Source organism: Hesperophylax consimilis, chromosome 22 (genome assembly GCF_061612785.1).
Source record: "Hesperophylax consimilis isolate HC1 chromosome 22, BYU_Hcon_1.0, whole genome shotgun sequence".
NCBI classification, from domain to species: domain Eukaryota; kingdom Metazoa; phylum Arthropoda; class Insecta; order Trichoptera; family Limnephilidae; genus Hesperophylax; species Hesperophylax consimilis.
In genome coordinates, this window is record NC_142857.1 from 27896925 (window position 1) to 27920558 (window position 23634).

Below are 23634 nucleotides of genomic sequence, written 5' to 3' on the forward strand. Positions count from 1 at the left end.
TTTGTCAATAAATGAATCTGACAATAAACAAGCAACTGTAATATCACTAATCAGTCCTTGAAAATAAAATCTGTTTACGAATTATTGGTATTTTTTACATTTTTCGCAAATTGCTGGCTGCGTAAAAATTTAACTACAAATCTCAAATCGGGTAAACCAAAGTTTGGGATTGTTTCCAAAATTGAATATTTTGTAAGACTATTTAGTGACACTTTTACAAATGTGTTCAAATTTACCATTTTTAGCATTGCTACGACAGGCGGGTCGTTTAGAAAGGCATATTCACAATGAACTGCGCTGCAAACCTTTGCCTTACTTTACTTTTCTGCGCAGGATCTGGCTAAGTGAGTTGTTCTGCGGTCAATGCACAACTGATGTCGTAGTTAATTCAAAGCATTCTCTCCAGCTCGTCGAATTGAAATCCAGATTTCATGTTAGAGGAAGTCTATTAATTTGGATGTCTGTGATAAAATCGGTTCAATGATATCTCATCAAAATAAAAATTCAACACACCTTTAAAAAATGATATAGTGTCATTAAAAGCGATGAAATAAAAACTAGGTTAAATAGTTACCTATGTAACCTAGTTTTTGTTTCATCACTTTTCATGACTTTATGTCACTTTTTTTAGGTGTGTTGAATTGTCATTTTGATGAGATATCCGGTCACCGATAAAATCGTTACAAACATCAACTCAATACTTTGAACTCAAAGTAAAGTTATTTAGAAATGTGAATAAAGACAAAATGGATTGTATAAATTTTGAAAAAATGATTATCCTTATATTATTAGGTGTGAAGAGGAATTGTTTTTCCGAGAAAGAATAATGGGGCACCAATCATTCAGCAGTGGACAGACACAGGCTGACGATGGCATAGAATCTACTTTTTAACATTCTTATTTCTTCGCTTAAACATAACATTGCACATACACATATATAATTATTAAATAAGATAAATGCAAATGTATTAATTGACATTTTGAGACTGCTAATAATAATTTGTTGTGTTGGTGTTTCACTACGAAAAGTTAAAAAGATACATTTTTATAAGAGGGTAATCGAGCACGGCAAATGAATTACAAACATAAACCTTAAAAGAAATTAATTATGTAGTACCAGAGACGAGTATTCTTCAGTTCTGCTGTAGCAGGTCAGCCGCGGCAAATAAAGCACACAGTGAAGAAGAAATATGTCTTCCTTGACAAGGAAGACACATTTTAGTTACCGCGGCAGAATAGCTGATAATGACTATATTTACAGCAAAAACCAGGCAAGTGTGCAATTAGTAGAGGCGGCGGATTATACTGCCGTGGTAACTAAAAACACAGTGTCTCCCTTGAGACTCTCAAGGTAAACACTGTTTTTAGTTACCACGGCAAAACTGTGCACACAGCATACAAAATATGGTAAAAATTTATTTAATAAACTTCTATTTATTGGTTTATGTTTACGCTTGTGAGAAGACTCCACATTGTAAACATTTGATAGAATACAGAGGACTAACCGAAATGTACTAAAACAACAGTAATAAAGCCTGGTGACAGGTAAAATGGTCAGCTCTAGCAAGCTTGACGGCGGTATAGTAACAGACTGTCTAAGAGTAAGATAAACCAACCTGTCTGTGTACTTGGCTTGGCGCTCGAGTCTAGGCACGCGACTGACTACTGAATTTGACTTACAAATACCAGCAAATGATAGAGCTCGATTTTGTGATTTTTATTACAGAAAAATGGCTGTTAAGTCGCAATCGTAAAGCATTCTTGAAACTCGTTTCTGGTATCTACATACCTGGTAGACATTTTGGACATAATTTGAAGTGAAAACAAAATGACATCACATTTGAACAAGCATCACTATTTGAGTTCAATAAAATGGTTTTAATCTACATAATATTATTCCGTTTGTTTTATCAATCTAATTTGTAGTAACTATTGTGATATTGTCCTGCTTGCTTATTTAGGTGTTGTATTGAGAAGTGTTAATAAATGCATTCTTAGACATTTGCTTTAATCTAATACACTTTTTACCATTTATCATCTTGTCAATAAATGATATTCATAATCAAAATATATAATAATACTTAGAACATAAATTAATCATACACTCCATCTTGTTCCCGCTGACTCTTGATCTGAGAGCGCAAAGCATACCGCAGATTTAACACGTAATAATATTTATATACAACTCCAGAGATATGTTTATAAACACGTAGTGGTGTTAGAACCTCTTGAGGAACTCCTCGGAGCAGATCCTCGCTCTGGCGTTCACAGCCAGTTTCATCTCGCTGATCTCCTTGTCGATCTCCTCCATGAAGTAAATCACAAAGTCCACCAACTTGTGCTTGAACATCTGCTCCGTGTGGAAGTTGGTTATCAAGAAGCTGATGTTGTAGCCTTCTACGGGTTTCCTTCTCAAAATAATGAAGTTTTCCGCCCGCATCATCATGAATCGCATAAACTTTTTGCACAAGATTTTTTCGATCTCGTCGGCCTGTTTCACCATGATACTGACCCTCACGGAGTTGATGGAAGATTCGATCAGCACTTTCTCGTTGGCGTTTCTGGATATGATGACGGGATTTAGGACAAGCTCCCGACTGGATCTAACCTCAATCTCCGGTTTGTTGTACCTCTCCACAACCCGGGAAGAGAAGTGGTCCAGGCACATCGCCGCGTTCAGCGTGTGGCGGACAGCGTTTAAATATGGTTTTAAAGTCGCCGACATTTTTAGATTGGGAGATTACCCGGTAACTGAACCTGAATGAACCACACCTCTCAAAACTAGTGACAGATATCGCGAATACAGATTACTCACCGTGACAGTTATTCTGTGTGCTGCCATATGAATTTTATTTTCCCCACTTTTCAGGTAAATTTATTTTCGAGTACTAAAATAAAAACATGGTTTATTTATGGTCTCATGATAGCGGTTCATTTATGGTCGTTTCATTTGTTTATGGGTATTTTTCTAGGATCTCAACGTTTCTGTGCTTTGGTCTTCGGCAGATTCTGCCATCTTTTCTTGTCTTGTGTCTGTGATTCTTGAAGTGATCGTTGTGTACATCTTGTCGTTTTTAGAACAATTTTTTTGGTAGTTATTATTTGTTTTATTAACAGTATTGCTATTTTATTATCATATTTATATATATAGCATCGATTAAATACAATTATTATGTGTTTGAATCTGTTTATAATCGCGTAATCTTGGTGTAAAGACAATAGTAGTTGTGCGACTAGACGCCCGCAACTCGAGGAAAGGCTATGAAGGAATATTGAAGTTATTCCGGAATTGCTACATTGTGGCTCTGTGATATTTATTCAGATTTCACTGTAGCAATCCTCGCTGATATCCACTATAGCCTATGTCGTCATGTTGAGAGCGACGTCGGGTGGTGAAGCGTGGCCAGACTTCCTGAAATCTGGTGTATGATTATTCTGCTATTTCTGATGGGAAAAGTCCAATCTGTTCGCTTCCTGTGTGTTGGATTTTTGAGCCATTGGGTCTAGCAGACGATCTTGTCCAACTTGCATGGTTTCCAATTTCTAAATCATCTTTTCAATCAATTAAGATTATTTTAAGATCATTCTCATTCCTCATTTGATTCGAAACATGTCATCTTATTTACATAATTTAATCGTGTTCAATCTTCTTTCAATCATGAAATAAAAGAAACCAATGTTTTATTTATTTTGTTGTACCTTTCTGTTCTGTACAATATAATGTACTCAAAGATAAGTTGGAACCTGTATTTATTATAATATATTTTTGCTAGTTAATATTAAGTGAAAAACCTTGATGCTTTTTTATAATTTTTATGCTGTGACAAAGGCAGGAGAATAAATCGCTTCTATTCACGGATTGCATTTACAATAATATGTATGTGATTTAATTATTATAATAATTTATTTATTCCGGAATGTGGGGAGAAATGTAATCCCATATGTAGTGTAAATACATAATATTTATTTATAACTAGATGTTAAATGATAATCATATTTAATTTATTTGTATTTACTGCTCTTAAAAACCAAAATCGTTTCCCACAGAATAAAGACCCTAGTAAGCAATATTTATTTTTAATATTTTATTTATACTTATTTCTGCCGTAACTATTGTCGACAATTTTGCTTACTTAACTTTAAAAAACAATTGACTAAGGCATCCATATAAGTAAGCAATATTTATTTTTAATATTTTATTTATAATTCATTTCTGCCACAACTATTGTCAACAATTTTGCTTACTCAAATTAAAAAAAAAAACAATTGACTAAGGCAACCATATTGTTTTTTACTGTTATTTTGCAACTAGTATCTATTATATTTTACTTTTGCATATCAAGTGGTTTGTCTATGTGATTGCTTTGTCAAAACACCATTGTTTTATTTGTGTAGTAACTCAATTCTTTTGCTTTCATTTTAATGACAGCATGTTCAATTGCTGTATAATAAAATTATTATTTAATTTATTTAACTAGTAGGTAGATACAACCCATTACAACACCATTTTTCTTGTTGAATATTTGAAAAATATGGCATCTTAGAAATTCCGGACAGAGAAAGCTATGTAAAATTCATATCAGATCCTCACGTTATGTAGTTTTTAGTGAGACATACAAACAAATTCTTTTTTAAATTTTTTAATTGGCTTGTCAATTGGAAATAAATCTAATCTAGTCTAAAAGACTGACAAAAATGTTGATGTAAATGCAGTTAATTGTTAATTATAAAAGGTTTGTGGGCTGTGTTTTTTCTCTGTGTTGGTTTATTTATAATATTTTCTTTGCAGTTATTAGTTTATAGTATAACGGGTCATGGATTCCTCGTCCCGAAATAGAAAGCGGTCGCATCCTGGCAGAAAGATGCCTAAAGATTATTGCGACGATGATGATGCCGATGAAAGTAATGCTGCTAAAAAGTGTGGCGATGAAGATGTAGCTAAGTGCTCTGCCAATAAGGCCGATGAAGTCAATTCTGGTATCGATAACGATGTCGATCCGGATGAATGTGGCGATGAAGAAACAGCCGAACAAATACAAGTAGAAGGAAATGCTGTCGATCGGGATGTCATCATAAATAGAGTTGTCCCTGTAGATAAAGAGACTGACGATGAAGAAGCAGGTGGTAGCGGTATTGTCGATACCGAGGGCATTGTCGATGAAGCCATTAACTACGACGGCTATTTTGACAATGATGGCGCTATTGGCGAAGCACCGGAGGAAATGGATGCTTACGACGCTATCAACGATGTTAAAGGCGTGAAACTCTTGGACGATAAGGCGTCCATCATGAAGGGAGTGAAGCATTTTTACGAAGAGGATAAGGATAAGTTAGCGGAGAGTGTGCCGAAGAGACGGAAGCTGACGGCAATGGAGAATGAGGTGAACCAGTTGAAGCAGTTCCTGGTTTTGGATGAGGTGAATCAGGGCACTGATAAGGAAGAGGAAGAAGACTCCTCGGACAGCGAGTATGATGGTGAATATAATTAATTTTATTTAAATAATAATTTTCTTTGTTTATATGAAGCGGATACTTTGTGATACATTATAATTTAAAATAAAACAATAATTTAAACCAAATAATAATTGTCTATCGAGAATCTGATCTATTTCCATTACAAATTAATTAATCGTCAAGCGGTTCACTACATTTGGTGACTCAGTAGGAGTGCCTGGGTTCATGGGGGCATGGTTTATCCTGGTCTTGGCGGTAGATGCGTCTGCCCACCAAATGCGTAGCTGTTGAACTTTCCAGTTGGAATCTCTCAACCTTGCATCGCTGTAGGAGGTATTTTTTATTTTATTTTTTTAAATTTATTTAAACATATAAACAAGGTTACAATTTTTTTAACAATATAAACACCAATATATCAATCACTCTCCTAATAAAGCAGCTGCTTGTGTTTAGGAGAGGACAACAAAAATATTTTTACATTTGTTTAAATTAAACAAAAAATATTAGTAATAAAACAAAAAATAACACAAAAAATAACAATAAAAGTAATAAAAATATAGGTTAGTTAATAAATGATTCAAATAATTTAAAAGGCAAAAACATATTTCTAAACAATAAGTAAAGTTATGAGGTGGTACAAGAGTATTTTAATTTAATTTTTTTTTAATATTTTTCGTAGTTTTCTTCCGATCGTATATCAAGGGGTAATTTATTAAATAATTTTACACCCTCGAATATATAGTGATGTTGTGCTGTTGTGGTTCGTGCTAGTGGCACGGTTAGTCCTCCAACAGATATTATTCTTTTGCTAATATTCAATTGTGGTAAATTATTTTTACTAAAGAAATCTTTATGTATTTGTAGAAGTGCAATTTTGTCATAAATTTTTGTAAGTGGGGGAACCGGGAAATCTTGAAAAACATTTATAGTTGGGTAGTAATATGGCTTTTTTAAGATGATTTTTATTAGTATTTTTTGAATAGTTTCCAGTGGGAGTAGGGATGATTTATATGCACCCCCCCAAGCCACGATTCCATATTGTAGGACAGAGTGCGCCAGTGCATAATAAATATCTTTTAGTATTTTTAATGATACAATATTTCTTAGTCTAAAAAATATATAGATTAGTTTTCTCATTCTGTCTACTGTGGAATTTATTTGACTTTTCCATTTAATGTTATTATCAATAATTATTCCAAGATATTTTATTTCTTTTTTACTACTAATGTTTATATAGTTTGAATTACAGGGTGCGAATTTAAGGAGGCAATTTCTTTCGTGAATTTTTATGTTTAGATTTACATTTGAGTTATTCCCTGTTAGGCTATAAGGTATAAAATGGGTTTTTTCGACATTCAGTGTCAATAAATTTTCATCAAACCATAGTTTAACAATATTTATTGCATTATTAGCTGATACTACGACCTCATTCCATGAATTTCCTTCAATAGTTATAACTGTATCATCTGCGTAAGATATGATGTTTCCAATGATTGGGAGTTGAAAAAGTTCATTAACATATAATATAAAAAGTAAAGGTCCCAAAACAGTTCCTTGTGGAATTCCAAAATCTATATTTTCTATTTCACTTAATTCGTTGTTTACTTTAACCTGTTGAGTTCTTTGATAGAGATAACTTTTTAACCATGTTTTAGCTTTGCCAGTAATTCCTATATTATTTACTTTATTAATTAATTTTGAATGTGAGTATGAATTCAAACCTCCATCATTCACTCTCCTGGACACATTCACCCCCCAGACATCTACCCACCCCTTTCCAGAACTTAAAAAAAAATACTTTAAAAAGATTCTCCACTTGGCATCCTCAAAAATGACAGGCCTTTAAGGAAATTATTTCCTCCTGGAGTCGTGTGGAATGATGTAATTTTTTTTTTTTAAATATATTTTTTGTGAATCTTTGTGAAATCTATCTATTTTTTTTCAGATTGACATGAATCATGCTTAGTTTTCAGGTTACTTTTTTAATACTGTAAATAAGTTTACAGTGAGACACTATGCAGACAGAAGTGGTATACGTGTTCATTGTTTATGTCGTTCTTTAGTAAAACGACACGCACATGAAATTGTACTATTTGTCTTTCCTCCCTCGCTCAATTCAAACTTCTTCAAGACTCATATTAATAAAATGCTTTCTTTACTCTGCTCACGTCATAACACAATTGGGTGGTGATTAGTGTGGCCTGCATCGCTCTATGACCGAAGTTAGGCTATGTGTAGTTCGGGTATGAATTGTGCATTGAATACTTAACAACTTACATGTTTCTTTTGATTGTGTGTAGAAGGTGTCTCTGATGAAGTCCCCTCGGAGGAGATCGAGGCCATGCTGAATGCCGACATGCCCGGAGAGTACAGCCGGCCCCCACGCATAAAGCCCTGCCCCTACGACCAGAGAAAGAAGATCGTACTGGAAGGTAGAACCTCAGTTGTTTATTTGAAATGCCCTGTGAGAATGTCGTCAGGGTGCAGTTAGATTGATTATTGTTGATTCCACAGGCCGAATCTTCTTCGAATGGTAGAGGAGAGTTTGTGGAAGTCATAATGAGTCGACGGAATCGGAAGTACCTCTGAACACTGATGTATACCTCTGGGAAACTGGTGGAGTGGACATTTCTTCTGAAAATATATTCTAATAGTTTTACCACGACACAAAGGGTTTGGTGAAGCAGACTACTAGTTAGAAACGTCACTATAATACTATTCCCCTGTGCTTGCAGAGAAGGGGGTGAACCATTTCGAGGTGCTTCCGCTGGGGTGGCTGGTGGTGCCCCACCACAGCGGCATGCCCCTCTACCTTCACAAGATGTCCCGCGTCTGCACGCTGGCCAAGCCCTATTTCCTGGGACCGGGGAGCGCCAGGGTGAGTTTCTTAACCCAACTTATTTTTAAGGTTATGTGTGCATCTTTATTTTAGCTCTTTTCATAAATTAGATTACCGTAGGTCGGTGAGATGTCCAAAAGGTGATTCAATTGTATGTGCACTTTTGTAAATTCTGTGATAAACTCTGTTAATCTCGTGTGCTCTTCAATGGTTTGGGATGGATTATTGAAATTCAATCACATTCGATGACCATCAAATCGACAATTAGCGCTATTTTCAATAGTTTGCATTTCCCGATTCTCAGCTTTCAATCAACTGTCAAGCATAACAGTGACTGTTATCAAATGTGATAAAGTAGATAAAAATAGCCCATGTTGAATAAAATATAATATAAAAAAAAATAAGGAGGTATATGTTGTAAACAAGAGCTTCCTATAATGATATTTTATTTGTACAGAAGCACGAGATTCCCATTAGCGCTATTCCCTGCTACAATTACCGGCGAGCCTTGGAAGAAGAACAAAAAGCCGACAGTTTGGGAGATGCAGCTTCTTACCTCAGAAAGCTGGCGGTTCCCGCTCTACCTAAACGAGGCATTTCTGTTGCAACCAACTTAACTATCATCCCTGAAAAGAAAGGCTTTGAAACCACCGCTGCAGCTCCTGAAAAAGAAGGTTACGAAACCACTGTAAATCTTTCAGAGATTGCTAAAAATACCACACCAGTTATTGCGCATGTTCAACTTTCAAACGGTATTCCAAGCGGATCTGGAATAACTAGTTGTCCATTCAAAGCAAACACGCCAGAAAAAGACAGTTTTGAAGCCACTGCAATCAGTTCTGGAAAAGATGGTTATGAAGTTAGTCCATTCGCAAATATTTCTGGAAAATATGGTTATGAATCTTACGCAAACACTCAACTGGCTAATAGTTCTGGAAAAGGTTACGAAGCAACAGCTGATGTTCCTGGAAAAACAGGATTCGAAGCCACAGCTAATCTTCCCGGAAAAGAGGGTTATGAAGCAACCGCGACTAATGGAACAGCCGAAACGTCTACGATGAACCACAAGTTGCTGAGGAAGTTGGTGAACACGGATCCTATAGCCAATGGAGATACAGTCCTGCCCATGATGCCCAACGCCAAAGTGGAGACGGCCCAGGAGAACTGGAGGAAGTTCCACCTGAAGCATGAAGAGGTGACGGACTACTGCAAGAAGCTGTTTAAGTTTAAGTGCATCAGTATTATGAGATTCAAGTAAGTTTTCTCCACTTATTGTCTTTAACTAATAATGTATTTATTTACCATTTTATTTATATGTAAATCTTTTTTAATTATTGTCATTTAATTATTGAATGTATTCCATTGCACTACTCTTGCATACTCCTGAAAGTTCCATCATCTCACATTCCATCATTTTATGATCAAGTTAAGATTTTTATACACTGGTCAATTTAGGTTACTTTTTAAAGAAAGTATTTTATAGGATATTAAGCTATTTTGCGCCAGCGCCCTTGAGGTGATTTTTCACGAAAACGGCACTATATAAATTAGCCAAATATTATTATTATTTCTTCAAGTTTCTTTTACAGAAAGTATTCTATAGGACATAGGACACAAAGCTATTTCTGCAAGTATCTTTTAATGAAAGTATTCTAAAGGACATGGACCTATTTCTGCAAGTATCTATTCTATAGGACAGAAAGCTATTTCTGTAAGTATCTTTTAATGAAAGTATTCTAAAGGACATGGACCTATTTCTGCAAGTATCTATTCTATAGGACACAAAGCTATTTCTGCAAGTATCTTTTAATGAAAGTATTCTAAAGGACATGGACCTATTTCTGCAAGTATCTATTCTATAGGACACAAAGCTATTTCTGCAAGTATCTTTTAATGAAAGTATTCTAAAGGACATGTACCTATTTCTGCAAGTATCTTTTAATGAAAGTATTCTATAGGACATGGAGCTATGTTTGCAAGTTTCTTTTACAAAAAGTTTTCTATAGGATATGTAGCTATTTATGCAATTATCTTTTACAAAAAGTATTCTATATGATGTGAAGCTGTTTCTGCAAGTTTCTTTTAGGGTTCTGATAAACAATTTTCCTTTGTTAAATTTGTATTTAATTTATGCACCTTTATTTATCCCTATTCAGTCTTTAAATGACTTAAAAGATATTTAAACTAAAAAATTGATTCTCCAAGTAGTCATTATTTTATCATCAGTAAAACAAATGCCACCTAATTTTGGATAGCTAGAAAAATACAATAATGTCAATGGGACACTACTGTATTGACACGCTAATTATAACTCTTATAAAATATCAAATGACGGTCTGCCGTAGGAATGCCTGTGTTTGCTTTTGTCAACATTCTACATATAGATATTCTTACAGTCTGAACTGTAGACGTTTTGTAATTTGAGATTTGCATTGTTGCAACAATAATGGTGGGTGATATGAAGGCATAAAATATTTCTCACAATCTCAGATTTTGCTTACAAAGTGACTAGTATTGCAGAAACCTTTCCCAAGGAAATGAGATGCTAATACACAATAACTATTGATTGTTTTTTTTTAATCAAAGATGACTCAATTGAATTATTCTTTGATCTAGCAATTCTTGGCAGAAAAACCCATGCAGTTTTTATAATGCCAGAACTCACTGCTTGTGAGTTTTAGCTGCTAAGAAAACATATTTCTGCGTTAAAGTAATGATATAATATTTTCCTATATTGTTATATGTTGTTGCATTTAATCTGGCTAGCGGAAACACAACTCTACCTTGACTAGCTCAGATCATCGGCAGGTGTGTGAGGGCTCCAATAACATAGGGGTAGGCCGTCTTAGACTTGCTTTTCTGCCACACCTTTGGTTAAGAATGGTTCTTGGAAGTCCTCAGTCGTCAAATGAAACAGTGCATGGTATAATTTAATGGAACATAGGGCACATGGCATTCATAGGGGAGTCATACATTTATGAGCGTACAAGACACAGGACAAAATAACTAACTGGGTACATAAGTTAACTCTCTCTCTGGGGCAAACATAACGTTATGTTGATTACTAAAAGGACACACACAGGAATGGTTATAGCGGACTCACATGGCAACGAGGCTCGTCAATCTTCCTAACTCGCGTGGTCAGGCGTGACCAGCGGTTAACGTCGTCCTTCATTGTGGTATTGTCAGAAAGCCCGGGAATATCTCCATTCTGCTCGAAATAGAGCTCGCGCGGCGTTATGTGTTTACGATCACGCAGGTCTCGTTGGTACACGGGACACGGGACACGTGCACTCACCAAAAGAGTGGCTTCTCGTCTGTGTGGGCACGGGACAGTGCCCGCGTTTCTGGGTTATGCCGGGAACGCGTGTGGCGCCAGGCATGACAGCGCGCAAAGGAATTATTATTACAAGATTTTAACAGATTTATCAACATAGTATTCGTAACATAACAATAATAATAATAATAATAATAATCTTTATTTAGGAAAGTTTACACATTACAACTATACATACATATTATGGTGTACATTGATTTGTAACTTTTATATTTAAGGTTATTAAATTAACAAAAATGAAGAAATATTAATACAAACATAATATTGTGAAGGTAAATAGCAAATAAAAGTACAGTTGTGATTTCTCAAATACCGCCTCACTAGGCTAGCCTATTTTGAGGCAGAATTTTTAGTGTTGGTTCCTAATACCATTGAACATACCTATATTTGTATTAAGAAGTATTCGCTCAATAATGTGGTGACTTCAATAACTGCGAATTTGGGTGAATGCACCGGTAAAGGCCCTATTCTTATTTTTAATCCAAATTTTTACATTATCTTTAAATTTTTTTTGTGAATCACATTGTTTTATGTTGTCTGGAAGAATGTTGTAGAGTCTTGTCGCAAAGTATTTAAAGTTTCGTTGACCAAACGTAGTATGTGTTATCGGAATTTGTAGTAAGATTTTGTTGTTGCTTCGTGTACATTGTGTATTTGAACTTTTTACGTAGTAATTATGTATATTTGAGTATAGATGAGTTAGGATAGTTTTTGCATATAGCTGCCGAACATCAAACACATTCATAATATTAAAAATTAGATTCGAGTTTGTAATTATAGGTAGCCTTAGAATTATTTTTAAGATTGTTTTCTGAGCCTTTATGATTGGGTCTAGTGCAGATGAAGTGCCGCCTCCCCATGCTATGATATCATACTCAATAATAGATTGGCAGACTGCAAAATAAATCATTTTCAGGGGTTGAAAGCTGAGAAAGTTTCGTATGATTCTAAAAAAGTGCATGGTTTTTCTTATTTTGTTTGCAATTATTTGTTTACAATGTATTTTATTTATTTCTGCTGTCATCTTAACACACTTCGGCCGGGAAAGGTATTGATGCTTAAGGCCAGGAAGCGTAGTTCTACCTTTTGCGCCGGCCTATGGCAGAAAAGACGGAATTATTCAATGTTTTTATATTAATATTATATACCGATCTCTTTAAAAAGGTCCCAACTATATGTACATAATTATGGAATCGTAATGCAAGTCTGTTTTTTTATATTTATTTTCGTGCCTTTCCTTTCCTTTCGTATTTCAATAAAAGGATAGTATATTATTTGTTATTGAAATAATTCAATTCCTGGAATGAGGGTTTTTATGAGCGTGAAACCCGATTCGAATCTCTTTCTCTGTTCCACACCCGCTCAACTCCTATGTGTAAGCGAGTGAGAGATGTTGGGCGTATTTAAAGAAAGCAAGTATGAGCAAATACCGGTAAGCGGACCGTTAAAAACATATAACAAGGTTAATTGAGTTGAATTTCAAATAATATTCGATTTTCGTTTAGTACTTTTACAGCTTGGGTATGCTGAGCTACTATGTAGAAATTTTTATTAAATTATTTGAATTATTTTCCAAGTTATAGCAATTTAAAACAAGTTAAAGAAATTTGCACATTTATTTTCGCCCGGAGTCAGGGTAGCGCCAGTGCAGAAAATACACGGCCGAAATGTGTTAGACATACAATTCTGTAGTACATTATTTTAAGGTAACTCATAAGGTTAAGCCAGTGTTAGCAATGAAAGTGTGTCAAAAAGGTCCTCGGAAAAGTCCACCGTGGTATATGTCTATCTCCTAAGGATAACTCTGAGTAATGCCGAGTACATGTCAGCTAGTTTGTATTATTTGTACATCAATGTATTGATATATACAGGGATATTCAAAATGTTGATAACACCCCAAAAACAAAAAACAAAAAAAAAAAAAATTAAATCGTTAACAAAAAAACTGATTCCCCTAGTTTCACTTGAAAATCTTACAAATTATCCTACTATACTCTATTTATCATCCATAATCACAGACATATGAATATTAATAGACTAGAAATTAAGGATGAGGGGTAAAATCAACTGTTGAAGAATGAAGAGGGTAAAGCTGACTGTGATTCGTCAATAAATCAATCTGATAGTAAATAGGCATCTCGCCTTATAATATCACCATTTAGTTCTTAAAAGTAAAATCTGCTTTTGAATGAATAGACATTTTTACATGGGAGCGCAAATTACTCGCCACGTTATGAACAAATTTGCGAAGTCCAAATTCGGCAAAAAAAATTTCTTCTATTTTCAGAGTCGAATATTTAGTTTACGTATTTAGTTAAGACACTTTTATAAATGTTCATAATTTACTTCCCAGTAACAACGATGCGCACATTTGAGAATCGCTACATTCGACCAATGTTGGAGGGTTGTCACAACCGCTCTGTACCTATTAATAATAAAATATTGAAATCTTTAAGAAAATATATAACATTTCACTTTTAAGAAGATAATAGAAAAGTAAAACAACTAAAAAAACAAATGAAATTATATACACACAGCTTTTACCAGCGATTCCTAAGAGTATTTGGAGTAAAAATTTGGACATCATTTTGCCTTCCGATGACACTTTTTCAATTAAAAACAAAAAACATGATTTTCTATCACACATCGCCACTCGGTATAACCTAGCGCATTACGTGATATGCACTCCTTCTCGTTCCAGCAGTACCGTACATACGAAACAAGCGCGTACCTAACACGTGGTCCGTTGCGATGTGTGATAGTATGAAAGATTATATGTGATCGGTGGCGACGTGCGATAGAAAAATATAATATTTTTAATTTTAATAGATTAAAAAATGTCATCAGACAGCAAAATGACACATACATTTTCCATTCCAAACATGCTCACTGTATCTACATTTTACTTCCAAACATACCAATTTTTCACAATTTTTATCCAACCATTTATCCTATATTAAGTGTTGTTTATGAGTTGTGTAAAGTTCAAAACTCGTTTAGTAATAACGCCATTAAAGTGGAATAAATTTAAAAATTACTGGTTTATTATCCTTTATTAATATGACGGAGTTCGAAATGATACTATTATGTATTTTATCAAAGCGCAAAAGGCGAAGGCACATCCCTGATTCTTGTGCACGGCTTTGTGTTTCGCGCTTAGAGTAATGTTTAGCGTCCATCGCGTGATAGTATTTGTTTCTAAAACTGATCCATATTATACGATGTGAATAAGGTTAAAACAAAGTAAAATAATGCTTACCTATGAAATGTAATACGACAATTGGGTTTATTCTCTTTTTCACTTCTATTTTTACAAGTTTTCATAGCGCAAGCTACCATTTTGCCGTGTTATTTCGTAATATGAACTCGACCATAGCTTGACGCTAGTTCGCACAAGAATGATGACGTCACATTCTCAAGATTCAAGGGAGGCCATACGCGAGCCCAGCCGGCTCCAATGGAACCGGTATGGGGAGTGGGGAATAATACGCTTTTAATCACTTAGGGCAGGTCTACTAATATTCATATGTCTATGTCCATAATATATATTTTTTCGTCCTTCCAAATACAATAATTTGTATGGATTTTAATTTTGTAATTTTTTTACTTTGTAACCTAGTTATATTATTTTTTCGCAAACGTACACTCCTCTTCCATCCACAAGCAAATGCTTTTAATGGAAGTGTAGTATAAATTAAAACAGTATGACTTGTAAACATTGTATATTTATTATAAAAAACACAAATAATAAAAAAATACAAATACAAAAAAATATTTTAAAGATATCACGTTAGTTGTGCACAACATTAAAGTAAATAAAATAAGAGTTTGAAACTCCCGTCCGCAGTATCCAAATATACTGAGTGCGAAGCTAAGAGTATGGTGGTTCCGTGGTGCGAAATGACATGACGTTTATCAATTCCATTCAAGTTTAGACTTGCGATTCTATTTGACAATTTAACTTTTTTTTTTGATTCATCATTCAGCATTATTCTACATCGATAACAAAATAAAGATGTATTCCAAACCTTTCCCGAACTGCAGTTGAAAAACAACCATTGTTCCTCACATGACAAGCGTGTAAAATGAAAAACCGACATATGTTTATGTCACCATCTCTTTAAAACATGTAATATTCATCGTGCTGTCTCCCTCACGGCAATGACCTAAGTGTCCCTAAGCTTTCTTCAGACCTAATTTTTACTTAGACGAAAGACATAGTGCCATCTCGTTTATTCTATGGCGCGCATAGGGACAGAAGATACCAAAGTCGGGACATTCTTTAAATTGAGCCAGTGAATCGTGTGGACTTGTGAATGAAAGCTTCTATTAGAGACAACAAATGTCACTGCTCGTCACTTGCCGCCGCCGCTCGCAGCTCCGCTATTTCGCAGTACATTTCAAATAGTTAAGAATTAGACCAGTTGTTTTGATGCACATAATTTATTATTATTATTATTGTCTTATAATTTTGGGGGATCAAACACCAATTGACCTAGGGGAAGAACTGCCCCAGCCCTGAACCTTCATCAGGGTTATAGGATTTATTAACGATTGCAATTATGTGATCCCGAAAAGAAAGCTTGCTATCAAGAGAGACACCGAGGTCTTTAATAGATGTAACAGTTGTTAAGCAAATATTATTTAGTTTGTATTCGAAGACAATCGGTTTTTTTGATCTATAGAAGGACATAATTTTGCATTTATCGACATTTAGTTTCAAACAATTAATTTTTCACCAATCATTGAAAGAGTTGATATTAGATTGGAAAAGAAGGCAGTCATCGTGGTTTTTTATTACTTTTAAAAACCTTATTGTCGTCCGCAAAAAGCCAAAAGCCTGTATGAGAGAAAATACTAATAATGTTGTTTATAAACAAGTTAAAAAGAAGAGGCGCTAGATGTGCTCCTTGAGGTACGCCGAATTGAACTGTTCAAATTCTGTGAAACAATCCGTCCTTAGTATTATTAGCTCATTTGATTGGCGCTTGCACATTTCCATATGATAAATATTATCGATTTTGAAGCCCAGCTGGGCTTTTACATGTTTATTATTTTAATATCTGTACCACGCCACGTTTTGCTGTGGATCTGTCTGTCTGTGCAGATAGAGGAACAATAGCATTTTTCGAAAAAGCATATTTTCTCAACAGATGGTGCTGTTTTAAAAAAAAAACACGCACATATTCGAATGCAATGTTGTGTCAAATTTCGAAGGTGAAGAACTTTCGGAGATTTTAGATTTTGTACAAACAAACATTTTATGAATATTTTCATTTATATAGACAGAACAACTAAATAAGCGCAACATCAGAAAAACAATCTACTCCATCATTCAAGATGGAGTAGATTGGAAATACATAGTAAAGTAAATTAAAGTTTGTTGAATTTGATTTGTTGATGTCATATGACTGCTAAAATTTACTAACTAACTAACATCACATCTTTTTACATTATTTTTTTTTCTTCCGGTTTAAGTAATTAGTTTCTGCTGTAAATTGGTTTGTTTGAATGGCTCGTCCCTGTTATTAGGTCCTGGTCGGAGCGGCGGAAGTTCACCAAGTCTCGCAAGGCCTTGCAGAGACCCACCCTGCCCGATGGAACCAAACTCATCACCTTTCCCGTGCAGACCATCTCCACTAACGTTTCCGACGGTGCTCCACCAGGTACACTACACATTATACATATCTGTCTCTGGGATGGGCGTTGGGTTGAGAGAATCCGGTTGGAGAGGTCAACCCGCCTCTCTCGATCTGATGAGCAGACAACAAACGTAGCAAACCACTTGGGGTGACTTATGGCAGAGGATGTGTTGGTTATGCAATGAATGGTTCTCATAGCGGTGAAACCCGCCTCCTAAATACAACATCAAGCATTTATTTCTCAAATCTGAAAGAAAAGAACACATTTTTCTCATATTTTATTTTGATAATTTGATGATGTCTCCAGCCATTGTATGCCCGCCCATATTGTGTGAACAGTAATAAAACAATGATCATAATGCTGACTTGGCTTGGTGTCATATTTCTCCCGCATCTGATTCTTGCGCTGCTATCTGGAAAGTTATTGACACTTCAAAGAACAATGGATGAATCATAAAATGATATTTGATAATTTTATAACTGTTGCTGTGTAACCTATCAGTCTTGCAACTATTGCTGAAAAGAGTGCATGCCTTCATAGGGTACTTCACCGTGTATTGTGAGATTTTAGAGATTTTTAATTTTTTTTTTTTTTGTGAACTGTTCTAGAGTCCCATTTGCTCTCAATCGTCTAAGATCCAGTGCGGTCCTCATTTGGGGTATGTTGTGAGGCTGAAAGGGAAAGAATGCTGGGAGGGAAAGGAGATGGGGTAGAGAAAAGTGGGAAAGTACTTGGCTATTCAGATCTGGTCACCAAACATGGCCATTTCAAGCAACATTTCAATTCTGAATGTTCGTCTTACACCAGTGCGATACTGAGAGTATCTTCCACTCTGGAACTTGCCGCAAATATTATACTATATATTTGAAATGAGGAATTTGTGATATAACACAAATTTACTTCCTCATACCGGGATTTGAGCCTGCGACCTCCAGCGTGCTAGTCGAGAGCCTTACCCCTCGACCATAGAGGCCGTCAAACTGTGATGCAACTTTTGGTGTTTGTTCTTTTCTGAGATAGCATTCATATATATATACTTTGTATTGTACGCACAGTAGTAAGCGTCAGGTCCCACATTGATTGACCAAATCAAGTAAACAGCAATGATCATCAGTTAATCTAATGCAACCTTTCAATACCTTTCCCCTTCTATTATATATTCTAATACTGCTAACTTTTACGGTTGTACTATTTTGATATCCATTGTAATCTCTCTTTCTGCTGTCAATGGTTGTCAACAGTACTCCTTTATGTACTTATGGATTTTAGAAGATTTTTGCCACAACAAAGGCCAATCAGATACATTCTGTTCCAATGCATCTCAAAATTGATCAAAACAATTGTTGAATTCTATTATTACTATGTTACATATTTATTTTTCTTATTATGAATTTGATAATAATTTTCTTATGTGGTGATGAATGGCATTCAGGCGCACTGGGTGGAGGCGTGAAGGCGGGTCGCAAGGAGTGCCTGATGAACCCCAGCGGCAAGAGCTATGTATGCATCCTCCATGAGTACATGCAGCGCGCACTGAAGAAGCAGCCCACCTACGAGTTCAAGGAACTTGGTGAGTTACAAGACCTCTTTCTATCTATCTATCCCTAAGAGTGCCTGATTGCCTAGTTGTCAATTATGGTCACGGTACATGCAGTCAACTTGTTACCACGGTACATGCAGTCAACTTGTTACCACGGTATTATGGTCACGGTACATGCAGTCAACTTGTTACCACGGGATTATGGTCACGGTACATGCAGTAGCAACGAAGCTTGTCGTTTAAAAGCAGCTTCATTGATGATAAATTTGTTGATGTCCGAATTGATTCTGTTTGACAACAAGATTGCCCTCCTCACCGGCATGACCATTGGCAAGTTAGTCCTGCAGGCCGGGAGATAAAGTAGTCTATGCTGTGGGTGACGGAGATAACCATCGGGAACGTAGAAATGAATGCTCTCCATGAAAGCTGAGTTTTCAAACCATCCACAATTCAGTCAGTTGTGCAGCAATCTCTTCTGACCCGTAGATAGTTGATTCCGAGCATACTCTAGAGAAAGTCAGTAGGATAGCCATATTCCCTCAGGAGGAGAAATCTCAGAAATTTCTTCTGAACTCTCGCCAACATGATGAATAATTTATCGGAAATGCATTGTCTGTGTTCCAGAAAACGGCGCTACACCCTATTCAGCCACGGTGTCCATAGATGAGATGCGCTACGGTATCGGGTACGGCACGTCCAAGCGCCAGGCCAAGTCGGCCGCCGCCAAGGCTGCCATTGAGATCCTCATTCCCGAGATGCGAGACAAGATCATGCAGGACAAGGAGATCAACGGCCTGGCCAGCAGGAGCAGTGATAGAGACCTTGCCGTGAGTGATAATACACACTTATTTACTACTGAACCGAGGAATTTTCAGTAATATAAATGTTGGAATTGTCAGTCAACTTTGGGGTAAAGGTACTTCAAAGGGAGTCAACTCTCTTAAAGGGTGTTTACAATTATCTCAAGGGGGAAATTGTGAACTTTCGTGTAAAGGTGTTTTTGAATGTCTCAAGGGGGAATTGTCAGTTGACTTTCATATAAAGGGTGTTTTCAATTGTCTGAAGGGGGGAATTGTCAGTCGAATTTCATATAATGATGTTTCCAAATATCTCAAGGGGGGAATTGTCAGTTGACTTTTATAAAAAGGGCTGTTTTCAATTGTCTCAAGGGATAAATTGTCGACTTTCATATAAAGGTGTTTTTAAATGTTTCAAGGGGGGAATTGTCAGTTGATTTTCGTATAAGGGTGTTTTTAACTGTCTCTAGGGAGGAATTGTCGGTCGACTTTCCTTTCTTTATTTTATTTTACTTCATTAGACTTTCTACTACTTTAAACTCCTCCGTACTTTGACAAACCACTGTTAAAAATATTTAATTTGTACATTATTCATAGCATCTTTTTGTAATGTATCGGAGTGCTTGATAATTATCATCCATCCTCTTGGAAAATGAAACATAATGCAATAATGCAGTATCGTAGAAATCTACACTCCACCAAAATAAATTGTTAACCTTTGCAGTTCTTCGATGACATAATGATAGAGGATCCTCGCGTGGCCGACTTCTGCGCCAAGACCATGGAGCCCTCCCCGCACAACGTGCTGCAGACTTGTCTCGCGCGCAACTTTGGCATCGGCGACCGCGACATCAAATACGAGATCAACACGCTCAAGCACCAGAAGAACCAATTCACCATGACGGTCGGCAAACACACGGCCACGGTCATCTGCAAGAACAAGCGTGACGGGAAACAGAGAGCGTCACAGGCCATCCTACAAGCGCTACATCCTAACATAACCTCGTGGGGTTCGCTTTTAAGGTTGTACGGTACACGATCGGTTAAGAGTTTCAAAGAGAAAAAGCAAGAAGAACAAGAGATAACCTTGCTTCAATCGCGGGCCGCTATCAACCAGCCGAATCACGCCATCTTGGAGAAGCTCAACATGGAGATGGTGAAGTTAAGAGAGATGGACGTGGAAGTCAACCCGATAGCTAATTACATCTGCGAGGAAGACCTTCCGACGCATTCTGGATCCAATTTGGCCAACGTGGACCTCTGACAAGGCTGGTACGGTACTCCCTTTGGGGATGAGCAGATTATTAAGATGCTGACACATATTTACTAAGAAATTATTTGATAATGATTTGAGTGTGATTCTGAGGCTAGGAGCCTGTCCAAAGACTTCGTCCAATGTGAAGTCTTTTCGTAAAGATATTTTAATTGCTTCGATCTGACGATCAAAAGTTTGTGCAATATTCTGAATTATTCACTAAACGCTGCAGATTTCATTTTTAAATTTGTGTGACTGCTTCTGAACATTTTTATCATTGGACAGCCAATTAATTGTCAATGCGTTTTTTTGTACTGTAGGGTTTAGATGTATAATTGTTTTTGTTACAAAAGAATAGTTTAATCTTGTTTGTATTAAACCAATCATTTTTACTAAAGCTAATCAGACCAAAGTAAATAAATTTGTACTTTATTAGTTTATAATGAATAAATAAATTTTGTACTATATATTGTAGGTCATATGATTTTGGATTCAAAGTCTTTGGGCAGAGACCTTTGACATATTGTTTTTGAATGCAACATCTTTAAGCATGTTGTCTTTGGACATACATATTAAGTTCATCTCTGAATTGTCTTCAATAGAATCTTTTAGGGAGATCTTGTCGAAAGAAAATATTCGAATACTTTAATTTTTGGTTAACTGTTATTTATCGTTGATTATGTATTGCATTATCTTAGGATGTGGCGTGATGATGGCATCTAGAATGGACTTGGTTGAATGAAACTACGGCACAATTGAACCCATTCTATTGAATTTACAACAATGTTTTCCACATTGTAACCTTTATTGTGATAAAAGTCATGAAAATGGTTTGTAGTTATGTAATATTAAAGTTAGTTATTTAAAATGCAGGGTGATTGGTATTTGATGCTAAGTGAAAGACATAGTGCAGCAGAAAATGTAAGGATTTAATAATTGTACTCTTTCACTAACCTAACGGGCGAAACCTCTAATTCTCAAAGCTATCGAGCTAACTCACAGACCCGCTGTGAATACCCAGCATGTATTTTGTATATTTCATTATCCACTCGAGCGATGGAGATTTCCAGGTGTTCAGTTTTCGATTCGGCCATTCAATTTAATTAAAATCATACCTACAAATATTTATATTGAAACATATAAACTGCTTACTGCGGTTTAAGGCCAATGAATCCACTTAGATTTCACCATTAATCTTATATTTTTTGGTTTAATACACAACATAATTGTCAAAGCAGTATGACATTTGACACCATTTGCAAAAATTACGGCACACAACTGTTTACTGGGTTTAATGGGGACCTTTCAAATGTCAAAAAACAAAATAGCCATTTGATGTGAAATTTTACAATTGAATTACTCTGAAACTGTTCTAATTGTATGTATCATGCTTTCCTCGGGTGCTCCCGGCTTCTTCCATCAATTTGCTCGTCATATTATAGTCCCCTGACACTTCTTTCTCGTCTAAAATGGTTTCTTATTATGGAATTAATCACGGTGCGTAATGAATTTTGAGGCTTATTACCATTTTCCAGGGTGTATATTTTGGCACGGTGAATACAATAAAGCAAGTGATTTTGTCAGTAACAGGGTAAATCCCTCGTGCATTTAATGGTGTGGTGCGTATACACTTACGAATCATAAGTATGCATTATTTCAGTACTTCTCAGTAATCCTCCGCTCGATTATTTGTTGAAAGCACCAAATCAAACTCTATAATTCGCCTGTACATATTGGTATGTTTAATTAAATAGTCCCCCGCGAGCCTACACTCAAGTGACGAGCTTTATGTACTGACGCAACGGGTTGGGTTATCTTGCTCTTTCAGTTACTATACCACTATCAAGCTTGCTCTCGCCAACCACTTTACCAGTCACCAGGGTTCATTATCGTTGTATTATTACAAAATGGAGTCTTCTCGCAAGCAAACATGATACCTTAACTTTAAATGAAATAAATTGATATTTTACGAATGATCGGCAGCGGTGTTTGTTTGTTTTTACGAAATGCCTTTTTTAATTCTTAGCATATTTTGTATATATGCACTATTTTTTTTTTTTTTAAATTTATTCCAGATCTCGGGGAGGGTGGTGCAATCCCACGAGCTCCATATTATAATATAAAGTAAATATAAAAAATATTGTATGATAATACATACACAGTAAACGAAAACAAACTATAATCCGCCGCTTTCACTTGCCCGGTTTTGGTAACGGATTAGTGCGAGTACTGGAATCGCGTTTCTCAATAACAGGGTAAATCCCTATTGCATTTAATAGTATATAATATTTAATGTTTTCCTGTTGCTACTTTAGTTTTCAACAATAAAGCTCATCTAGTGTTAACCCTTCAGTCTAATTTGTTCACTTTTGGAAACAGCTCATATGGTCTTGCAGAAATTGTTTTGTCTCCTTTACAGTCTTGGTGAGAAATTTGATCTAAATGTTGTCAAAAAGAGAACACCACACTTTATATTCAATTTTTTTTTTTTGTTATCACTAATTTTAGTTCAGTGTTTGTTCAGACAAAAAAACGTAAGCTGAGCCATTTAAAAAAAAGAAATAAAAAAAAATTACTGTATCTTGCTTATCTTCAGTTATTTTTAGTGTGTTTTGTGTTCAACATTATTAAATCAATTTGTATCACTATACATACTAAATATAGGAAAGTATACCGTTGTTGTGAATCCATCATCACTGTGTGGAGATAATCCTACATCGGAATGGTTCTAAAGCGATACTAGTATCTCCGAAGTGATGAAACCCTGCC

General features: G+C 35.7%; 2 protein-coding genes across 2 annotated transcripts; one reads left to right on the forward strand and one right to left on the reverse strand.

Moving 5' to 3' along the window:
• Window positions 1-2075: 2075 nt before the first annotated feature.
• Window positions 2076-2811, reverse strand: Arpc4 (Actin-related protein 2/3 complex, subunit 4). Its single transcript, XM_089644894.1, has one exon. The coding sequence runs from the start codon at window positions 2723-2725 to the stop codon at window positions 2219-2221; it is 507 nt and encodes a 168-aa protein (XP_089501020.1). The 5' UTR covers window positions 2726-2811; the 3' UTR covers window positions 2076-2218.
• Window positions 2812-3035: 224 nt separating this feature from the next.
• pasha (microprocessor complex subunit partner of drosha) lies at window positions 3036-22886 on the forward strand. The gene is made up of 9 exons (XM_089645447.1): window positions 3036-3091; window positions 4790-5475; window positions 7755-7886; window positions 8190-8332; window positions 8751-9547; window positions 17163-17296; window positions 18706-18843; window positions 19438-19640; window positions 20335-22886. Exons 2-9 carry the CDS (start codon window positions 4815-4817, stop codon window positions 20872-20874), a joined length of 2748 nt encoding a protein of 915 aa, XP_089501573.1. The 5' UTR covers window positions 3036-3091; window positions 4790-4814; the 3' UTR covers window positions 20875-22886.
• Window positions 22887-23634: the final 748 nt, after the last annotated feature.

What these genes read in the sequence shown, in the direction of transcription:
- Arpc4 (XM_089644894.1), bottom strand. Translation starts at nt 2,725, where the DNA reads ATGTCGGCGACTTTAAAACCATATTTAAACGCTGTCCGCCACACGCTG.
- pasha (XM_089645447.1), top strand. Translation starts at nt 4,815, where the DNA reads ATGGATTCCTCGTCCCGAAATAGAAAGCGGTCGCATCCTGGCAGAAAG. An exon ending in TGGGACCGGGGAGCGCCAGG is followed by an intron (nt 8,333 to 8,750) that starts GTGAGTTTCTTA and finishes TTATTTGTACAG; the next exon opens with AAGCACGAGATTCCCATTAG. An exon ending in TTCCGACGGTGCTCCACCAG is followed by an intron (nt 17,297 to 18,705) that starts GTACACTACACA and finishes AATGGCATTCAG; the next exon opens with GCGCACTGGGTGGAGGCGTG.